The 22969-nt window shown below is 45.4% G+C and overlaps 1 protein-coding gene across 2 annotated transcripts in view; it reads right to left on the bottom strand.

The window, feature by feature from the left end:
* The window catches only part of SYT9 (synaptotagmin 9), a 159928-nt gene extending 151343 nt beyond the window's left edge, over positions 1–8585 (bottom strand). For both annotated transcript variants that reach the window (XR_013959033.1, XM_080641619.1), the window contains exon 1: positions 7927–8585. Coding sequence is in view for 1 of the 2 variants with exons in the window: in XM_080641619.1 (XP_080497745.1) it covers positions 7927–8071 (145 nt within the window). In the remaining variant the exon portion in view is untranslated. The remainder of the gene's footprint in view (positions 1–7926) is intronic.
* Between the last annotated feature and the right edge of the window lie 14384 nt (positions 8586–22969).

The raw sequence follows: 22969 nt of genomic DNA, 5'->3' as shown, positions 1-22969 counted from the left end.
ATCCTCTCCCTTTCCTCTCTGTAAGAAATCAATAAAATATATTTTTTAAAAAATGTATGTTTACTCTTTGGAATATATATTGTCATCACAATAATTGCACAATAATTGTTCATTATGGAAAAATTATAATAGGTATAATGGTTAATAATTATTGAACATTTGCTATGTGCCAATTACTTTGGTATTTCACACATTATGAGATAAGTACTAATAGAGGATCGGCAGATTTAGCAAATAAAAATGTAAGGTGTCCAGTTCAATTTGAATTTCAGATAGACAAGCATAATCTATAATAATAAAAGTGTAATATGCTAATTAGACCAGACAACCTTCTGGACAAAGCCAGGGCTGTGAGGGAAGCCCAGGTCCCGAGTGCCAGAGGGAAGCCGTTGCCAGCAGCCAGGGAAGGAAGGCCTACTCTTGCATGAATTTCATGCATCGAGCCTCTAGTTATTTAATATAAGTATGTCCCATGCAATACTATCTGTTGCTTATCTAAAATTCAAATTAAATTGGGCTTTCTGTAGATATCTGGAGACTAGTAATCCATTTTACTGATGAGAAAACAAGGACACTTACATGGAGCATACAGCTAATAAGTTGTAATAAAATTCTAAGTTTACAAAATGTAGAATAGAAAATTTGTCTCTGAATGATTGCAAATAGGTGAAACATGCATGTCATGGACACAGCTGAGAGGAAACATGGACAGGTGATGCTTCTACCACCAATTTCTATTTACTGAGCACTTACCCTAGCCCGGGGGTGGGGAACTTTTTACCACCAAGGGCCATTTGGATACTTATAAGATCATTAGCAGGCCATACAAAATTATCAACTAAAAAATTAGCCTGCTATATTTGGTCAAACATTTAATTAACTCACCCCTAATGCCTTGGCAGGGCCAGACCAAATGATTTCCCGGGCTTTATAGGGCCTGCACTCTACATTCCCCACCCCTGCCCTAGGCACTGTGCTAGGACAGCCACCCACTCCCATTTTACAGATGAATAAAGTGAAGAGTTAAATATTTTGCTCAAAGTCACAAAGCTAGTAAGTGCAGGATCAGATTCTGACTCCAAAGCTCTTGCCTATTCCATTTTGTCATCTTGATTTCCTGGGTGAGTTCATTTATTTTTCTTTCAGATGCAGCTCTATCAATGTTGATATAAAAGTTTTCGTGTGATAAAGTACATGCACAGGATGACTATTTCAAGGAGGTCTGCAAAACCTACTTCATGGAATTGCTTTGGTTTAAAGCCGTTCCCACAGCCAACCAATGAAACACTTAGAAGCAGCAGCCACGGAGCACTTTTATGGCTGAAACTGTGATTTCATTTAGAAAGGAGAAATACTCCAACTTATCCCTTAAAAAATGAGACCGCTCTCCCACTGCTGCCTCTCACTAAGTCCCTCCCTCTTCTCCAACATGATAGCATGTGAACTTGTTAGTTCCTTCAAGTAGATCAGTTAAGAAAGAACTATGAAGCATTTGTTTGTTTGTTTGTTTGTTTTTTGAAGCCAAACATATGGGAAAGCACATGTGCACACACAAACACAAAAATTCTAATACGCTTTCCCAGTGAAAGCAATGCCTATCTTCTTTACAAAATAGATAATTTCAGGGTACTTTTCCTGAGGTGTCAGCTTAATTTTTCTGTGAGAGTTTAGCCCGCATCAAAAAGTGTGTGCTTTTGATTGTTTATCCTTAAAAGAGGCAGCTGGTCACAGGGCTGCCTGTGAAGCCTTTACCATGGTTTGCTTTTGTTTTTCCCTCTTAACAATTGCCTATACCACTCGACGGTCCATGTAGAGGAATCCCACAGAGATGAAAACACACTTGTTTAAATAAAATATTTATAAAGAAGCTCCAAAATGTCACTGAAGTAAATGTAAATTAGATCTTCACATATTATGCATCCAATATGCCACTCATTCCTTAGAAGTTGATTTCCTGATTGCAATTAACATTCATTTTAAAAATTAATCCCCTTGTGCATAATCACATCAATGTCTATTCATAAAAATCCAGTGTTTTCAGGTTGATTTTCTTTGGACTATCTGTGAAAATGTGAATTAAGGCTAGTATTTAATCTGGTAATTATTTTGGAAATTTTCCCTTAGAAACTATATTTAATTATCATTTTACATGCACATTTTCTAATGAGTTTACTTCACTCTAATTCACTATAATGTGACATTAATAAAATTTCCACATTATGGCCTTTTAATGAAATAGTATTTGGCATGATTTTCTCAATTTGTTCTTTCTTTTTCCCCCCAACTGAGTGAACATAATAGACTCTCAGGATAATTTTAAAGAGTCTGCAAAATAAAAGTTTGGGATAATAATGTCAAAAGAAAGTTAAGAATTCGTTGATTTAGGTAGTAAAGGTGCAAGGGGCACAGTCAAAACCCCTGACATTGGATACCATCTTTCCTAATTTTGCAAGCTGAGCAGAGTCAGGTGGATTCATCCTCCAGTTGATGGTCTTTTTTTTTTTTTTTAATATATTTTATTGATATTTTACAGAGAGGAAAGGAGAGGGATAGAAAGCTAGAAACATCGATGAGAGAGAAACATCGATCAGCTGCCTCCTGCGCACCTCCCACTGGGTATGTGCCCACAACCCAGGTACATGCCCTTGACCGGAATCGAACCCGGGACCCTTCAGTCCGCAGGCCGACGCTCTATCCACTGAGCCAAACCGGTTTTGGCCCAGTTGATGGTCTTAACAGTTGTCCTCCTCCTGGCTGCACATTTGAATCAGCTGAGGAATTAAAAAAATACCGATACTAGGCCCCAGCCCCAGAGATTCGATTGAATGTTTTAAATTTTTTGTTTGTTTTATTTTTGTTTGTTTGGTAAAGCTGCCTAATGTTGAAAACCACTGGTCTAGAAAAAGCTTTTCCTGAATAGGGTTAACGTCCATCTAGATTACAGGGGTGGGCAAACTTTTTGACTCGAGGGCCACAACGGGTTCTTAAACTGGACCGGAGGGCTGGAACAAAAGCATGGATGGAGTGTTTGTGTGAACTAATATAAATTCAAAGTAAAGGAGCGGAGGGGAGAGCAAGAGAACCAGATAGAACAGCCGGATCCAGCCCGCGGGCCGTAGTTTGCCCACGGCTGATCTAGAAAGAGGAGTCATCAGTGATGTGTCCTAAGGCCCTGCTTCACACCCTATTGACCAGGTGAACCAGAAAATGAAGAAAAGTCTCTAGAAATACAAAGCTAGAATGTCAATGGAAAACCAGTATCCTGAATAATTCATAAAACTCAAATATTTCATATCATTCAAATTCATATAATTCAAAAATGCATAACCAAAAACTGAGCTGAATCCTTAAAACTGCATAGAATTTAAACTACACTGAGAAATGAAATCCAATATAGAAGTGCAGAACAAAGAAAGTGAGTCTAAAGATGGCTCTGATGAAAAATACGTAGGGAATTTTCATTGACAATAACTCCTACACTCTTAGTATATGTGAGGTGTTTGCCTACTTTGACTTAGGCTACTTTGACTTAAGCTCAACTCTTTTCTTGGGCTAGCTTAGCTCTCTGAGCTTTAGTTTATTCATATACATCAATCTTGTAGCAATGCCCCTCAAACTTCAATGTCCCTATGAATTAGCTGAGGCTCCTGCTAATACACAGAATTATATGCAGTAGGTCTGGGCGGGGTCCTGAGAGTCTGCATTTCTAATAAGCTGCCTGACGATGCCTATGGGGCTGGTCCACAAATGAAAACTTTGAACAGCAAGGTCTTAGAAGATGTTATGAGGATTAAATTAGGTGGCCTACATTAAATGCTTGGCACAGACATGGCTGGCAGTCTACAGAAGAAAAGACTTAAGAAGAAAATAATAAAATGTGGTGAAAATCTAGAAGTCCCATGATCCAACCCTCTTTTCCAGATGTGGAAACAACAGGTTGAGAAAAGTTAAAATAGCTACTTCCTAACAGCCAAAGGTGTGTAATGAGAAGAGACATTCTCGCCATCCCCCCACCCCCCAGAAGAGACATTCTTTTTGATGGGAAAAAGTACAAGCAAGATCAATGGGTGAAAGTTAAAGACAGCTTTTCATTCCATACAAGGAAAAACCTTTCAACAATAAATGCTGTCCTATAATCAACTGGCCCTCTTTAGGAGAGAGAATGAAGTCCCCATTTACAAAATCCAAACACAGACCAGTTGGTGATGTTAAAGAAGACATGCTTCAGGTCACTGTTAAACACACAGTAAGTACAATTAAAAAAATAAATAAATCAGGAACCTCCTCATTTCCCTCCCCACTCCAACTCTACTCCTCCTGAAGTCTTCTATGTAGTAAATTGAGATACTTAAGTCAAAAAGCTTTGGAGTCATCCTTAACTTCTGTTCTCTCACTCCTCACATCCATTCCATCAAAAAACCCTAATGTTGTGCCTTCAGTGTCCATACTCCAATTCCTTCTCACCATCTCCATTAAGACGACCCTGGTCCAAGCCACTGTCTCCTCTGTCTGGATTACTACAATAGCCTCCTAACATGTTTCTCTGTCTTCAAGCCATGACCTTCTACAGTATCTTCTCAACACAGCAGCCAGTGCATTGCCACTTCTCTGCTCAAACCCTTCTGGTGGTTCCACATCCCATTCAGAGTAAAAACCAAAGACTATATAATAGTTTACAAGGCCTTACATGCTCTTCCCCCTCAAACACTTGATCACATTTCTTGTTATCTCCATCTTTTTCACTCTGCTTCAGATGCCCTTGAACTCAGTGTGTCCTTGAATCACATTAAGGACACTTCTGTCTCAGGACCTTTGCACTTGCTCTTCCCTTGGCCATGAAGGCTATTCTCTGAGATTTGCAAGTTATGTCCCACATTGCCAATACAGGGTGGGCATAAGGAGGTTTACAGTTCTTTGTATGGCAAACAATACAATAATTAAGAATAATACAAGAATAAACTGTGTTTTGCATACTCACAACTATAAACCTACTTTTGCCCCACCCTTTTGGTATATGAAACAACCGAAAGACCCCTAGCAGAAGCATTCTAATTGCTTTCTGTGGAAAAAGGTACTCACACTTAACATAAAGATCAGCACTTTACTTTCCGTAGCTGGTACAGATGAAGAACTGAGTGAGGCATCCTAGTTCCAATTGTGACTTAGCTTCCTTTTTTAAAAATCACACTTTATCAAATCCTCTGTTAACACCAAGTTAAGAAAGACAAGGTGCAATACTCCCACATCAGAGCACTGAAAGAATCACCCTTCTGATGCCCGCTTGTCTGTAACCCAGGCTAATCCCACTTGTAACATGAACTAACATCCTAGAGTCAGTGTCACTATGCTGTCCACGGGGAGTTGTCCACGTGTGTTTTCTCCTTTTAAAACCAAAGTTCCTCAGCTGAGCTTGAGAAAACCTGGCCACCACTAGGTAGCCATGGATGGAAATCAGAGAAAGCTGGAGCGCGGCATCCAGGTGGGTTCCTTCCTAGAAAAGGAAACATGCCTGTAGACAGACAGCTCCCTCCTGGGACTCAGGTTCAGAGCTGCTGTGCAGGGTGGTTCTGGTTCACTACACAACAGCAGAGGCACCATGCACAGTCTTTGTTGTGCAGCTACTCCAGACACTCAGCTTTTAGGGCTCAGAAATTGAAGCCACTCTTGGCGTGTACAATCAAACAGCTTCAGAGGGAGGGAGATAAATGCATCTGATGTAAGAATTAATGTAAGCAAGGAGAGGAAAGAGGAAAGTGAAAACAAAATTCTGGCCTGAACTGAAGTACCCTGGAAGAGAGGGTACACTTTGGATGTCAACTTCAGCCTCAGTTCCTCTCACCTTGCACTCGCAGTCCCCCACCCCCACCCCCACCCCACCCCCAACTCCTTCCTCAAAAGCAGGATACTTCCTGACACAAACCCATAATCCTCAGGGGCTGCCTCAAAACCCACTGTGCTGTAGTTTAAGAAAGCAGAGCAGTGCTTTCAAGAACTCCAAGAGTAGGAAGGCATACTCCTATCTATAGCTATTTCTCAGCCAAAGAATCAGATTTGTCTTTCGTAAGGAACCTTCTCTGTGACTCTTTCTCAAGGGCCGCCCAGTGTAGGGGCTGAGGGAGACCTAAGAACATGGAATCCAGCTCGTGGATGAAAAAGAACAGAGGCATAAAATTGGCCAAAGAGATGTTAAACATGCAACTCAGCAAGAGACCCCATCCATCTTCTCTTGCACAAAAGCCGAAGACAACTGCTTATGGGGGATAACAATGGGAACTCGTGGTACAGTCGCAGGCAAGGACGTGGGACGCAGCAACACTAAGGCTTGCTTTGGATGAAGCATGCTAAATAACTGTCTTGTTCCTGCTGCCGAAGGACAGAACTTGCCCCACTTAGGACTTCATCCTGCGCCCCTAGTTCATGACATGAGGCACGCTCATCCATGCCTGCGTTCTGTGCAGCATGTCACATTCAGCAACAAGCCACACAAAGGCCAGACATTAAAATTCTGGGGAAATAATTTGGGATCAACAGAATTTCTTGACTTAATTCTCCACTTTGCATACATAACACATTACTGATCATTCAATAAAGTTAATGTAACCACAGGCAATAGGGAACAATAATTTTTCTTTTTCCATGGAAATAAAAGCCTTTGAGTGGAAAAATATATTGTAAACTTTTAACAGATGAGTCCTCTTCGCCCTACAGACTCATTTTGAATATACTATCCAAGGAAATGCTATTTAAGTCAGGCTCGGTGTGTACCTCTTTATGAATCAATCCATTCTCTAATTTATCCTTTGGGAAACGGATTTTTATATAACAGATTGGCTTAAAATGAGGTATATTTGTGCTGGATAATTTGCAGAGCAATAGCTCATTTCCAAAATGTATACACAGGACTATCAGGAAAAAGGCCTTTTTTTTTTTTTCATCCCATCTTTAACAATCCAATCACAATTACTTTTTTTTTTTTTTTTTAGTATTTAGGCTGAGAGAATATTCGAAAAAATACTTTCTCCAGGTGAGTAGAATCTCAAGAAAATATTTACAGGGACTGTGTATGCCAGTAACTAGTAGTAGATGAGAAGTCAGACGTGGGAGACCCAGAGCCATTGGGGAAAGCAAATGGCTCCACCAAAACTCCCTCCTCCAGCCTTCATTGATCAAATGCCAAAATAAATGAACTTTCCAAAGTTAGGAGCTTCACAACTTTCACTGGGGATAACTGCAGGTGCACAAGCCTTGATCAGAGAGCCCACTGACCCAGGTGTGCCCAGAGGTGGCAGCTGGTCATGCCAAGCGCCAGGCCCAGGCGCCTCCACGCCAAGGGACCCGCAGGGAACGGGTTCAGGCCCGGATGCCCAGGACCCGGGGCTCCCTGTCCCCTACCCAACGACAGATCCCTCCCGCCCTTCTCACCCAGACCAAAGAAGGGAAATGGGCGCTTCAGCGCAAGGATGAAGAGCGCCCAGTGGGATTCAGTCGCTGCATGGGCTGTCCCCAACTCTCAACTTCCCAGACTTTTCCTCGGGCCTCGGCCCCCTTCCCAGGGCTCCAAGGCCGTCGCGGCCTCCCCCGACCCCCCCGGAGCGCAGAGCCCGGGAAAGGGGGCGCGGAGCTGTGCGCTCTGGAGCCGCCCCCAGGAGCCCGAGCGTTGGTAGCGCAGGTGGCGGGCGTGGTCCCTCCAACCTTACCCCTGCCCACCTGGACTCGGCCTCCGCTCAGCAGCCTTCCTCGGGGTCCCCGCCCGGTTCCGGCATCAGGCCCGGGGGGCGCTGGTTCCTGATCCCCTCCTCTAGCTCGTTGGCAACCCCCCCTCCCTTCCTTCCAGTCCGCGTCGCTCTTCTGCCTCAGGCCCCGGTGCGGCCCCAACTCCCAGCCCAGGGCCCTCGGACCGCGCCGGGCAGTGGCGGCGGCACTCACCTGGGTCGCGGAGCCGGGGTCTGGCGCGGTCCCGCAGGTGGTAGATGAATTCCTGGCAGCTGTCGTGCTCCAGGGCCCCACGGGCACAGAGCTCGGCCAGCAGCTGCAGCGCCTGGTGACAGAGCGCGTCCCTGGCCCCGGGCATCGCCCCCCCGCATCCTCGGACCGCGCTGGGCAGGCGGGCGCGGGAGACAACCCTCCGCCTGCCAGCTCAGAGCCGCCGCCTCCGGGCCGTCCGCGCTCGCCGCCAGGGACCCGCGGAGAAACGGCCCGAGCCCCAGCCCCAGCCGGCCCGGCCTCCCACCGGTTGCATGCAGCTCTTTGCCAGCCGGTCGGTTGGGCTTTCTCTCTCCCCCTTCCGGCCCCTCCGTCCCTCCCCCGGCACCGGGAGAGGTGGCGCCGCACAGCCCAGCGCGCCTCGCTCCTAGCGCTCCGCCCGCCACTCACGGCCGCCAGGGGCGGGGCCGGGTCAGGGGTGCGCGCCGCAGAGTGGGATCTCGGTGGTCCCAGCTGGGGCGCCAGCGGGGAACTCCGGGCGCTCGCCGGCTCCTAGAGGAGCGCGGGACTCCGCTCGCACCTCGCGCTCAGAGCGGTGGCACCCAGGTTTCGAGTGTATGAGTGGGTGCGCGCTCCGGGCGCTCTCGCCACCGCACCTCTCCGATCTGATGCAAGCCAACCTCTTCCACCTCCCCTCGCCGCGTGTGGCCAAAGCACGTTTTGGGGTGCAGTGCGTTGAGGAAAAGGTGCAGACTGGACCACACCCGCCAGATCTGGAGAACATAGAGCCGGTTTCAAACTTGAAAAGCACCGCCTGTCCAAAAACCACGGGCCTACGAGTATTAGATGCCCAAATGTGGGGTTTGGAGCCATCAAAGGAAAGATTTCCCAAGCGCAGGCCCTTTTCCACCACCTTGGTCATTGGGAGAAGGTGGAGGCTCTCAGGTCAGAACTAAGGCCAAATGGCACCCGAGAAACACCTTAGGACTTACCTAGAGCTTTGTAGATCTTGGCTGGTGGTCTGAGCAACTGATTGGAGAGCTGAGGATTGCCACGTGTTTACAGCACACACCAAGGAAGGGTATCGCAGAATTTGGGAATACAGGGCACCTCTCATGCACCCACCTCTTCAGCCTTTCCTGCAGTAAGCCCAGAAATAACGACGTAGTACTGAGCTCTTTTGTGTGTGTGCTGGGCACTGTACCACAAGCCTTTTAGATATATAATCTCATTTAATTCTCTGGATGGCCCAACAAGGTCTGTATAAGTGTTATCCCCATTTTGCCAATGAAAAACCTGATACTCAGAAAAATGGTACCTGCCGTTTTTCATTATATGGGGAGGGCAAGGTAACCTTGATTTTTGTTGTTCTTGTTGCTTTTATATACTAGTGTCCAGGCCCCACTCTAAAACAATTAGGGTATAATCTCTGTAACTGGCATTCTTAGCCATAAGGTTGTGTTGTTGCTAGGGACATCTCAAAGCAAATCATGTGCAGAAAGGTAATTCAGGATGCCACAGAGTGTTCACCCAACAGAAACGCTTTGAAATCCCACTGTGACTGGTGCTAGGGCCTGAAGGACCTTCTATTGCAGCAGTTTTCAGCCTTTTCATCTCATGGCACACATAAACTATTTACTAAAATTCTGCAGCACACTCCAAAAAAAATATTTTTGGGGCCGATCCAACAAAAAAAAGGTATACTTTTGTTTCATTCACACTGGATAGCTATTGTTATGTTAGCTATTGTCATATTTGTATTTGCATCTTAGGGAAAAGAGGTCAGTGCCCATGACTAACTATTCAGATATTGCATGTTTTAAAAATTCTTGCAGTGCACCAGCTGAAAATTGCTGTTCTATTGGAATAGCAGAGAAAATGCAGAGTTGTAAAGGTAACTCCGGAGAATTGTAAAAAGGCAAGCATACTTTCTACCCTAGGAAATTAGAGAGGAGAAGAACCTGCTGAGAGGGAGCCTGTGGAGGAGGTAGAGCAGAAGCTGGTCCTGAAAGGAGGGCAAGACATGTGAGGTGGAGGGGGAACCAGAGTGTGGTGCCGGGGCTGCTGTAGTAATGGTGGGAAGGAGCCATGTTAATGCATGGAGAAGACTAACACTGACGTGACCATGTCAAAGGGAACTGAAAACAAGACAAAAATTAGTTTGAGCAACAGCATGGATGGACCTAAAGGGTATTATGCTAAGTGAAATAAGTCAGAGAAAGAAAAATACCATATGATTTCACTTATATGTGGAATCTAAAAAAACCCACACAAAACAAATGAACAGCCGAAACCGGTTTGGCTCAGTGGATAGAGCGTCAGCCTGCAGACTGAAGGGTCCCAGGTTCGATTCCGGTCAAGGGCATGTACCTGGGTTGCGGGCACGTCCCCAGTGGGGGGTGTGCAGGAGGCAGCTGATCGATGTTTCTCTCTCATCGATGTTTCTAACTCTCTATCCCTCTCCCTTCCTCTCTGTAAAAAATCAATAAAATATATTTTTAAAAAAACAAAAAAACAAATGAACAAACAAAACAAAACAAATAGGCTCATAGATAGAGAACAAACTGATGGTTGCCAAAGAGGTAGGGGTTGAGGGGATAGGTAAAAAAAAAGGTGAAGGAGAATAAGAGGTACACACTTCCAGTTATAAAATCAACTAGTGGCCCGGTGCACGAAATTTGTGCACATTAAAAGAGAATTAGAGGAAATAATTTAATATTGCTATTTGCCCTTTCTCTATAATAGAAGTGTCAGAGATGAAAGAAAATTAGTAAAATGTATATGAAAACCTTCCTCCTGTCAGAGTCTGGGGCACACCACGGGACCCAGAGTCAAGTCCTCGCCCACCCACATGCGCCTCAAAATCACGTGAGACCCAGACCCAGCCGGTGCCCCCCCGCCATTGGCCTAGATCCAGACCCGGCCAGTCCTACCCTTGTCAAGCCCCACTGGGCAGGGGCAGGAGGCGTGGCCTGAGGTCACCCGTCAAGCCCTGCTGGGCAGAAGATGCAGTCTGAGGTCCCCTGGCCTGGTGCCAGGGTGGGGGGCGTGGCATGAAGTCCCCTGTCAAGCCCCACCTGGTGGGGGGCACAGCCTGAGTTCCCCCGACCCAGCACTGGGGGTGCACTTTGAGGTCCCCTGTCAAGCCCAGCCAGGCAGGGGGGCGCAGCCTCAGGTTCCCTGGCCTGGTGCTGGGGCAGGAGGCGCGGCCTGAAGTCCCCTGTCAAGCCCCACCTGGTGGGGGGGGTGTGGCCTGAGGTCCCCCGGACTGGTGCTGGGGCAGGGGGAGCAGCCTGAGATCCCCTAGCCCAGCACCAGGACGGGACGCGCACCTTGAGGTCCCCTGTCAAGCCCTGCCAGGTGGGGGGCATGGCCAGAGGTCCCCCAGCCTGGTGCTGGGGTGAGGGGAGCAGCCTGAGGTCCTCTAGCCCAGCACCAGGACAGGAAGCGCACCTTGAGGTCCCCTGTCAAGCCCCATGGGGGTGGGGAAGGGCGTAGCCTCAGGTCCCTGCTGATTGCTCATTAAGGCTCCTTATGGGAACTTGGCTTCAGCTGTGGGTGCAGCCATCTTTGTGATGGAGTGATGGTCAATTAGCATATTCCCTCTTTATTAGAGAGGATAAGTCATGGGGATGTAAAGTACATATAGGGAATATAGTCAATAATATAATAACTGAATGGGACAGATGGTTTCTAGACTTACCATGATGCACATTGTAAGGCATATAAATCTATAATCACAGTTGTACACCTAAAACTAATATAATATTGTATGTCAACTATACTTTAATTTTTAAAATGAAGAAAAAATTACTTTGATAAGTCAGGCAAGATATGATGAGGGCCTAAATGGAGCTAGAGGCATTGGCTGATTTCCAGAAACTTCTACATTTGAATAACATTTTAAATGTTAATTGACAAGAATGTGACCAATGGAATGAGAAAGAATTAAAAACAAGAAAGTGTCAAAAACTGACCAGGGTTATATGTGGTTGGTTCTTGATGACACCTTGAATTGTGTGCCTAGAATTTAGGAGAGAGGGGTATCAACAAAAGCTCACTGCTACCAATCTAATGCCAACAGGAGTCCCCAACCTGGCTGCGGTAAAAGGAGAAACTTTATTCAGGTGAACAGTTTGCAAACAAGGGAAATGCACTCCCCACAGACAAAGGTAGGCCTGCTTTTAGAGAGAAAGTTCCTATCCTGACCCCTGATTGGTCAATTTTTATGCAAATAAGAAATCCAAATTTGCAGTTTGATTGATCTGAATTGCACTATCCTGATTGGTCAGTATATATGCAAAGAAGGATATAGCTGCAAAGTTCCAATTGAATGGGGCAGATCTCAGCCCTTTGGTTGAAAGATGATTCCAGGAACTCCTTTATAAGGTTCAGTTCAGATGACAGGAACACAGTGCAGAAGGCTTGGAAACTCAGTTTGTGGCTTTTCCCTGGTATGCAGTGTGTGGTCTCTGTCAGCAATGGCTGCTTGATTCTGGCTATGATTTGGCGCCCCATTAGCCACAAGGAGTCCTTGGCAGTCCTGCAAGGTTCACAGGGGAAATTTGTTATCATCCACAGAAAGGTCAAGATTGAGTTGCCACATTGGGAAACTTCCTGCAGGAAAGAAGAGCTGGGAAAGTGGGAGAGAATTTTGTCATGTAAAATGTGGCTTAACAAGAACAAGACTGAAAAGTAGGAGAAATCAGACAGAGGGAGTCAGGGGGCCAAAGGAGGAGGAGCAGTGGATGGAGGAGTGATCAACAGCATCAACTGTCAATGGAACTTAAAGAGGGGAAAAAAATGTCCTTTAGATGTAGCAGATAATAAGAAACAAAATTTAGAGAAAATGGTTACTAGCAACCTCCCTTGTAGAAGTTACTTAGCGGTTTTTGTGCCTAAGGTTTCTCATTAAATAGTACTAATATGTGCAGCACTGGGTTGTTATAAGATTACATAAAGTATTTAGCATAGTGTTGCCACATAGTATGTGCTCAATCAAAATGTTTTTATGGTTGCTGTTGTGTATCTTCCACAATGTGCAATGTGCTAAACACTCACAACCTCCCTAAGTGGCAGATGCTATAATTTCCTATTTTACAGGTGAAGAAAGTGAACTCAGGTATTTAAATAATTTTCCCAAGGACACATGGGTAGATTGTTTCCAGAGACAGTCACCTGCCCTTCTGCAATGTGACTTTACCACTACTCCCACCAAGACAACAAGTCTATTTCCCGTCCCCTTAACTCTGAGCTGGCCCTACAATTTACTTTAGCCAACAGAATGTATGAAAGTGATATTCTGGTGTCAGAATGGTGTTTGGCTAGCCCTAACCGGTTTGGCTCAGTGGTTTGGCTCAGTGGATAGGCGTCGGCCTACAGACTGAAGGGTCCCAGGTTCGATTCCGGTCAAGGGCATGTACCTGGGTTGCGGGCACATCCCCAGTAGGGGGCGTGCAGGAGGCAGCTAATCGATGTCTCTCTCTCATCGATGTTTCTAACTCTCTATCCCTCTCTCTTCCTCTCTGTAAAAAATCAATAAAATATATTAAAAAAAAAAAAGGTTTAAGTTTAAAAAAAAAAAAAAAGAATGGTGGTTGGCTAGAATGTGGAAAAAAGGGAACCCTGATGCACTGATGGTGGGAATGTAAATTGGTACAGACACTATGGAAAACAGTGTGGCGATTCTGTAAAACAGTGGTTGGCAAACTGCGGCTCGTGAGCCACATGTGGCTAGCGAGCCACATGCGGCTCGCAAGCCGCGGTTTGCTGCTCTGTTGACTAATGAGTTTGCCGACCACTGGACTAGACTAAATGTTACCGTTAGTTGGAAGCTGTGAGGATTAGGCAATTGTGGCATATTGTGTGCAAAGAGGTAAAGGGTAGTATATGACAGTGGTCGGCAAACTCATTAGTCAACAGAGCGGCAAACCGCGGCTCGCAAGCCGCATGTGGCTCACGAGCCATGGTTTGCCGACCACTGCTGTAAAAAGTTGAAAGTAGAACTACATATGATCCAGCTACTATATATATATATATAATATATGTATATTTCTTTACTGTCTCAAAGAAATATGTGCACCCGCATGTTCACTGCAGCATTATTCACAATAGCCTAAACAAGGAAACAGCCTAAATGTCCACTCACAGATAACAGAAAGAGAAAATGTGGTGTGTGTGTATATGTATATATTATATATAAGCAGGCATAAAAAAGAGGAAATCATGGCATTTGCAACAACATGGATAAACCTGGAGGACATTATGCTAAGTGAAACAGTGAAATAATCCAGAGAGAAAAAGACAAATACTGTACAGTATCACTTATGTATAGAATTTAATATCCTATCTAATAAAAGAGTAATATGCAAATTAACCATCACTCTGCTACACCCACAAGCCACGCCCACTAGCCAATCAGCAGCAGGTATGCAAATTAACCCCAACCAAGATGGCTGTGGCCATGGAGAGAGCAGGAGGGAGGCTTGGGTTTCCCCGGCGATGGAGGAAGCCAAGCTTCTGCACACCCTGGCCAGCCCAGGCCTCTGCTTAAGGCTACAAAGTTTCATAGAAGATAAATAAATCCCAACAGAAATGGCTGCCGCCACGGAGCGAGCAGAAGGCTTGGCTCTGCTCTAGGCTACAAAGTTTCAGTTGTAGAAGATAAATAAACCCCAGATACCAGGGCCTCCACTTGGGTCGCCAGGGGGCGTGGCCAGCCTGCAAACCACCACAGGCCCCTTGCCCAGGCCGCCCCACTCCCCAAGGGAACCCCCACCCTGATCCTGGACACTCTTCAGGGCAAACCAGCTGGCCCCCACCCATGCACCAGGCCTCTATCCTATCTAATAAAAGAGTAATATGCAGATTGACCATCACTCCAACACACAAGATGGCTGCCCCCATGTGGACACAAGATGGCCACCACAAGATGGTCAGCAGGGGAGGGCAGTTGTGGGCGATCAGGCCAGCAGGTAGGGCAGTTGGGAGGGACCAGGCCTGCAAGGGAAGGCAGTTGGGGGTGACCAGGCTGGCAGAGGAGGGAAGTTGGGGGCAAACAGGCTGACAGGGGAGCAGTTAGACATCAATCAGGCTGGCAGGGAAGTGGTTAGGGGGTGATCAGGCTGGCAGGCAGAAGGGGTTAGGGGCAATCAGGAAGGCAGGCAAGCGAGCAGTTGGGAGCCAGTGAGAGGGATGTCCGACTGCCCGTTTAGGCCCGATCCTACCGGGATCGGGTCTAAACGGGCAGTCGGACATCCCACGAGGGGTCCCAGATTGGAGAGGGTGCAAGCTGGGCTGAGGGACACAACCCCCACCCCCGTGCATGAATTTCATATATACACATACAATTTTGCCAACTATTCCTCAATAAAGGCAGAAAATAGAAAATTAATCAAAGGAATCCCATGAGTCTTTCATGCTACTCTTAGACAATATCCTCACTTCTGGTCCCAAGACCCAGGTTCTATACTTCAGAAATGGTTTGAGGTTCCTAATGGCAGAACTGTGTATTATTGTCATTTTGTTTGATTCGGTTCCTTGCCAGACAGTTGCTTTTAACAAAAGAAAATAAGATTCAACTGGCAGGACTTGTTTGGTGTGAGCCCATGCTGTCTCCAATGATTAGCACGCCGATAAAATACCCACAAACCTCCTGCTTCATTATTCCAAACAGGTTTTCATCCTCTCACTTGATTTAGAGGCTTAGATATAATTCACCTGGACCAGAAGACCAGCACTGAGCTCATGTTCTGTGACAACTCTCCCATCTTGGGCATCAATCTCCTTTTAAATCTCTGAGCTTGGCCGGAGCTTGGCCCGTCCCTGTTTGAAGTTCATTTTTCCTGAGAGATAAAATAAAGGCAAATTTTGGATTGGGTAGCTCCACTTTGTCATGTGGCTGTTATTGTACCAAGTAGCAAGTTGTTCAGGATGTGCAAAATCTTTATTCTTCCTTCCCGGGTGTGTCAGTTCCTTCAGAGATTTATAATCGCCAGTTACCAAGTTTTAACTCCAATTGTTTGACTTGAAAGAGTAGAGATTGATCAGTTTTAACATTTAAAAGATACCCTAATTAAAAGAAGGATACCGAAGGGAACAGAAGGCGAAGTTCCAGGTCAGAAGGTCTGGCACTCCTCCACTGTCTCCTCTTAGAAGATACTCATGGCCCCACATTTGTTCATCTTTTCAGAATGAGGCCAGAGGAGAGAGCAGAGGTGAGAGTTCTGCTGACTGAGAAACATGGACCTCAGGACCCTCCACCATCAAGAAACTTTTTAATAAAAATACTTTTGATGGTCCTTGAGCTGCCTTTCAGAGCAGCCAATGTCCCTCACCCAGGGCAGGGCAGGGAAACTGCTGGAGTCACTCTGGCTGCTGGAAAGAGAGAGGATAATGAAGTCCAAAACTGGCTAGACTGTGTCACAGTGGTCGTGGGATCGTGGAATATCCAACTAGCTAAAGAGGTGCCAGAAGAGAAGATTCTAAATAACCAGCCTTTCCTCACCTTCCACAGCAAGCTGCCCTCTATCCTCAGGGCTGAACATGGATGTAGAGCCCAGCCGGCATGGTCAGTGGTTGAGCATCAATCTATAAACCAGAAGGTCACAGTTCGATTCCTGCTCAGGGCACGTGCCCAGGTTGTAGGCTCAGTCCCCAGTTGGGGGCATGCAGGAGGCAGCCGGTCAATGATTCTCCCTCTCCCTTCCTGTCTGAGATCAAGAAAACTGTATTTAAGAAACAAAAGCAAATGGATGCAGAGCAGCTTGACCTGCTCGCAGGTGCCTGGTTGTTAAGAGGTCAGTGTGCTCACTTTGGAGTGAGAATATTATGTTATTAGACACTTAATTAAGAGCTTCAACAATCCCTTTCTTTTTTGTTTAGCAATAAATGGCTTTGACCAAAATCTCTGTGTATAGACAGAGACAGAGAGAGCGAAGCATCCATTTTATTGCCCTCTAGCCTCATTCAGAAGCATCAGCCTGTATAAACAAACCTCTTCGCCTTGGCCAGTGTGGCTCAGTAGGTTGGGCATCTTCCTGTGCATTTGAAAGGTTGCTGGTTCTGGGCAGCTAATCGACGTTTGGCTCTAACATCAGTATTTCTCTCTTTCTCATCCTTCCTCGCTCTCTCAAAATCTTGAAAAGACAAACAAAAAAACCTTGTTACTAATTTATTACCCAAGCCCTAACTTTGCTTAGATTCCTCACTAATAAGCACCCAAGCCTAAATTTCTTTGCCCTGTCAAGTCTTCACGAATTTATTGTTTCTTTGTCTAAAAATCATGAAAAGCTGGGCTGGTTCGATCATTTTTCTGAGCATCATTCTTGATCTCCCTCCCATATACACGTATTGAATTGGTTTTTCTCCTGTTAATTTGGTCTTGTGTCAATTTTATTATGTGTTCAGCCATAAGCACTCGAGAGGGTTAGAGGGGGAATTGCCCCCACTCCAACATTATTGAGTGCTCACTAAGGATTTTTTGATACAACTTCATATTAAATTTTCATACTTAAAACTTCTTATATCTTGCATTCACTATTCAAAACTTTATCCTCTCACTATTGCTTATACTTTGAGTTGTCCCTATTGCAAATCGTCTTGACTTTTCTTTTCCACCTCTAACTACCTGGTCCTAATTTCCTTCCTTCTCATTTTCTTTCCATAAATTCATTCTGCAAAGCTTTTTTTCAGGAAGCAAAGTAGAATTGGGAATCCTACAGGTCTTTTTCAAAGTTATTATCATAATTATTATGATACTATTATTTTTACTATAGTTTTTGAGCTCATGTGATATGCCAGACACTCTAAAAATGCTCTAAATATATTAGCTCACAGAATCTCCGTATCAATCCTATGAGAAGGGTATTGTTATTAATGATCCCTACTTTCCAGTGAAGGAAACATAAGCACGAAGTTTAAGTGGGCTGCCCAGGTCACATGGCTAGGCAGTGGTTGCAATGGGCTGTGTGACTCCTGAGCCCTGCCCTCCTTTGCAGGTGAGTACCCTGGGTCCAGGTGAGACCACAGCCTGAGGCCGAACAAGCCCAAATGGCCAAGAGAGCAGCACTGGCCTTGTGCCTTCACCAACTCTGGGGGATGCAATCATATCTGAGCCTTAGTTTTGTTTCCTGCACAGGAAAATGGGCAGGATCTACCCACTGTACACTGAAGTCCTGTGTGGCCCTTCCAGATGGGCCTAATGTTCATTCACAGCAGACATTTACTGAGCAGTTTCTCAGTACCACGTGCTGCAGGCTGTGCTTTACGTGCTTGCCCTACAGGAATCATCACCACGACCATTTGAAATAGAGAATGTTATTGCCATCCTGACTTCACAGATGGGGACACTGAAACTCTGGGTCCTAAGTCACCTGCCCAAGACCCTCCAGCAAGCGAGGGAACCGATCCAAACCCATGTTGGAGAGACTCTAGAGACTGAAATCTAACCGTTACACAATGTGCCTCCCCATGAATTTCATATCAGAGTTTCCTGGCAGGATTTTTCAAGTTTTATTTACCTTCTTGGAGAACCTTTCGATCCCCCTGGACAATCACAGGACACTCAACTTTACACTCTAAAATGAATTATATGCAGCTTGATAAAGACTTGATTACAGCCCAGGCAATTATATGAAAAACGATAAGCAAAACCCTCCGTGCTCTGCTTACCCGGTCCCACCTGCCTAAAAGCCTGCAGTCCTCTGGGTTTCCCCTAGCACGCCTCCTGTCACTCCCTCTCTCCTCTCTTCTGCCTTCAGCATAGGCCTTGGAATTGCTTCCTCCAACACAGAGACCTCAATTTCTCCATAGCAACTCATCAGAGTTCAGTTTGCATACAGAGTTTCCACTAACTACACGTAACTTTTCCTCCTATTCAATAACTGCAAAATAATTGCTGTCCTTTATCATACAATTATTCTTTCTCTCCGTGTGTGTGTGTGTGTGTGTGTGTGTGTGTGTGTGTGTGTGTGTTTTGAGTAACCTCTGCCTTTGAGTTGAGAAAACAATTGCTCTTTTGGCCAGTAGAGGAAGTAATGATGGATTCTATTACAATACAAAACAACTTCTCTGGGCTCATGTGGATGTAGCAAATGAGCAATTTTTTTCTTTTGAATAATTTTATTCCCTGTGGAAGAATAATTGTTTCCAAAGAGGGTTAGAGTTCTTCAGGTTCATGAGGGCACAGCTGTGAGCCAGGAAGAGGGCTTATTGCACTATTTTTGAAGGGTCTTTTGAGTTCAGACCTTTTCTGAGAGAGTGCAGGGTATTGAAAGGAAGGGAAACTCATCAAGTTGAGATAATGAAGGTTTTATGCAAAATCTGAACTTTAATGAACTGATGGCTGTCTGACTTTGAGGGTTTAATTAGAAGAAGAGGTGTACCATTTAAACTATAACTTTAACTCCCATTGATTAAACAAAAGAACATTCCTTTATTTTCTTTTTGATCTTCAAAAGAGAGAGCATTATGTATCAGTCATCCTATTTGAAATAATTCTATTTAAAGCAACATAATGTTATTTGTGAACTGCTTTAAAGATACAGTCTCAATAAAAGAGGAAGGCATGGTCTTTTTTATTTTTTGTTTTAAAATGTTTGGGATATTAAAAGATATGTTGAAAGTTTGTCTTGTGGGAATTTTTTTTAGCCATTTACTATGACATTTATAGGGAAATGTATGGCACATATTATTCAAGGAGAAAATGTAGACAAGTTTTCTAAAGTGTTTTCCCCCCTCAATTGTGTTCCTACTAGAGGCCCCTCAGCCTGGCCTGCACCCTCTCGCAATCCAGGGGATGTCAGACTGTGTGTTTTGACCTGATCCCTGCAGGCCATGCCAAGGGGCCCCACTGGTGCATGAATCCATGAACTGGGCCTCTAGTATGCATATAAGATCTTTGGTTAATCTCTTCCCACCCTTCCCCTTCCTCCCTTTTCTCTGAGATCCATCAGTCTGTTCTATGTTTCCATGCCTGTGCACTGAGCGTCTGCCCCCTGGTGGTCAGTGTGTATCATAGCTACCAGTTGAACAGTCGAACGGTCACTTAGGCATATATATATATATATATATATATATATATATATATATATTATTTATATATATATAAATTTGTCTTCAGTAACCTGTGGTTTTTAGGCTCAACTGAGGGTGAAATCACTTGAAGTAAATCTGTTCTATGAAACTTCAAACAGAGATGCAACTTAAAATGAAGAAGATGGTTGTTACCGTCCAGCGAGCACAGACACCCAGGGATGGAATGGGGAGGGTGGAGAAGAATTAGGGCTGGAGAGGTTAGAGGACAACTCTCTCTTGTCCTCTGAGATCTATATTGAGGGGTTTTTTTGTGTTTTTTTGTTTGTTTGTTTGTTTTTATCACAGGCTACTCTCTCTTTCTCTGTTTCTGACTTCTCCTCTTCTACCTGACCTCTAGCTGTTGGATGCCCTGAGCTTGGTTCTTGGACCTCTATTCCTGTCTTGCTATACTTTTCCCTACGGCATTTCATTCAGCCCTAGGATTTAAAATATCCTCTATACACTGATGACTTTCAAGTTCATATCTCCATCCACAATTTCCTTCTTAGCTCCAAGCTCATATATTAAACCGCCTACTTGATAACCACTTAAATGTGTAACTTCACCTTCACCCCAACCTGTTTCTTTCCAACCCTCCTGATTTGAGTGAACTGTTTATTTAAATGCTCAGGTCTCCCTCTTAATTCAATACACCAACAAATCTTGTTGCTCTTAGATGTGTAGTTTATTCCCAGTCTGTCTCTGTCTCTCTGCTCCCACTACATTCCCTCCATACAAACAACTATTACCTTCTGCTTGGACCCTATAATCACCTGCTATAGCAGATGGTATTGGTTGATTGCCCAGCATCTATTCATCTCTAGGAGAGCCCTAAGGTTTTCCTTAGAGCCACCTTCTTCCACCCGGCCACATGCTTCAGGGGAGTCCCCAGAACCCAAAGGTAAGTACATAATTAGTCCAAGGCAACTGTGGCAATACCATTCTCCTTGCCAGTGACCGCTTTAGGAAGGAGCAGGTGACTAAACTGTGGAGGACTCCTGAGTAAGGCCCCCCACTCCTGCAAAGGAATACAAGGAACATACAGCCTCCTTCCACCTCTGGACATCATCCTATCCTATCTGACACCTGGAACTGCCACAGCAAACTGAAACCAGCCAGAGAGGAGGGAGCAGGCACACAGAGAAGGGCACGGCCCGGAGAGCCCAGCGAAGGGGAGCCAGGGTCTCGACGGCACGGACCCAGCCTCCTTCCTCCTTGCTGCCTGTTACCAGAGTGAATTCACTGCCCTATCACTAAGCCACTTTGAGGCAGTGTTTTCTGTCCCTGGCTTTCAAAGGCTTTTGGGTCAGTCTGAGTTCCTAACTCCCACTAGGTAGTTTAAGCACATGGTGAAAGAATGTTCTGGAGTGAACCAGGTTTGGAATCCAGGAACAGGTATCATGTGATATCAGCAGACAGAACCCAAGACCTTACCACTCCCTCCACCACCAGGTACAGGCACAGATGTTCACAGTGACAGAGGCTGGGTGTGAGGTGCACCACTAGCCACTTACTGCTGCCTCCTGTGAATCTCCCTCCACCTCCTTCCCTGGGATTGTTCTCTGAGCACCCCCTTCTTCATGGCATCATTTCCTGAACTGAAGTCTCAGCCACATGGGTCAGACTGACAGGGCTTAAGTCACTTGCCTTCACCTTAGCTCAAGCGTGTCCACCTCGCGGTCGGCCAGCCACATGTGTGATATGCTTGCTAGCTGCAAGGGAGGCTAATCAAGAGAGTTTCTCTCTTCCACCTTGGGGTGGCAGGGCTCAAAAACAGGATGAGTTAGTTATCTATTGCTGTGTGACAAATTATTCCAAAACGTAAACCAATGAACATTGGTTAGTTCACAGTTTCTCACCATCGGGAATCCGAGTCGCTGAGCTGGGTGGTTCTGGTACAGGCTCTCCCGGTCAAGTTGTCAGCCAGGGCTGTATCCTCTGAAGGTGTGAATGGAGCTGCTTTCAACGGGCTTATGGTTGGCTGTTGCTGGAAGCATCAGTCTCTTACCAGGTGGGCTTTTCACAGGGATACCGGGGGATTTAAGACATGGCAGCTGGTTCCACCAGAGTGAGTGATCCTAAAGGGAGAAAAGAAGCCCATACATAAGCCACAATCTTGTATAACCTAACTTAGAAGTGGTATGCCATCCCTTTGGTTGGGTTCTATTAGTTACACGGACAAAACCCCGGTACAGGGTGAGAGGGGACTACACCGGGTGAACACCAGGGTGTGGAGATCACTGCAGGCCACGTTGGAGGCTGGGAAACTCTCCAAATACAAACAGAGGTGTGAAAGGAGCTGGGTGACCAGAAAGCATGAAAAACAATCATTAGCACAGGGCTTTCCCGTCTTTTTTACATTGTGGCAGACATGGAAAATGATGCTATTCATGCAGCAAGCTCACGTTAAAGGATGAGTCTGAAGACAAACCAAGCCATGGCCACCCAGTCCTCTCCCGGTTACATAAGGACTGAAGGAATCAATATTGCTTACACCTACAACTTGTTTATGCACTAACACATCCTAACTGATGCATTTCCTACGCAGTCTTCCTTTTCCCGGCCTTGCCTCCTACAGTCCTTGCTCCTTAGAGCTGCTATATTGTTCTTTTAATTTGTGAGTTCAATCACATCGATTCACTGCGTAAATCTCAAATGGCTTCCAATTGCACTGGAAATTAAACCCAAACTCCTTTGTTTGATCTATAGTGTCCAGAATAAATGAGCTTCCCTCTACCTTTTAAAAAAAAATCTCTATTGTTGAAAGTATTACATATGTCCTCCTCATTCCCCCTATTGACCCCTTCTAGCCCGCCTCTACCCCCGCCCCAGGCCTTCCCCACCCTATTGTCTGTGTCCATGGGTTATGCATAAGTGCATACAAGTTCTTTGGTTGATCTCTTCCAGCCCACCCATCCTCCCCAAGCTTCCCTCTGAGATTCCAGTCTGTTGCCTCTACCTTTCTGATACC

Source organism: Plecotus auritus, assembly GCF_963455305.1.
Source record: "Plecotus auritus genome assembly, chromosome: 9".
NCBI lineage: Eukaryota > Metazoa > Chordata > Mammalia > Chiroptera > Vespertilionidae > Plecotus > Plecotus auritus.
The sequence above is the reverse complement of the archived record's forward strand: the minus strand, read 5'-3'. Positions and strand labels throughout refer to the sequence as shown.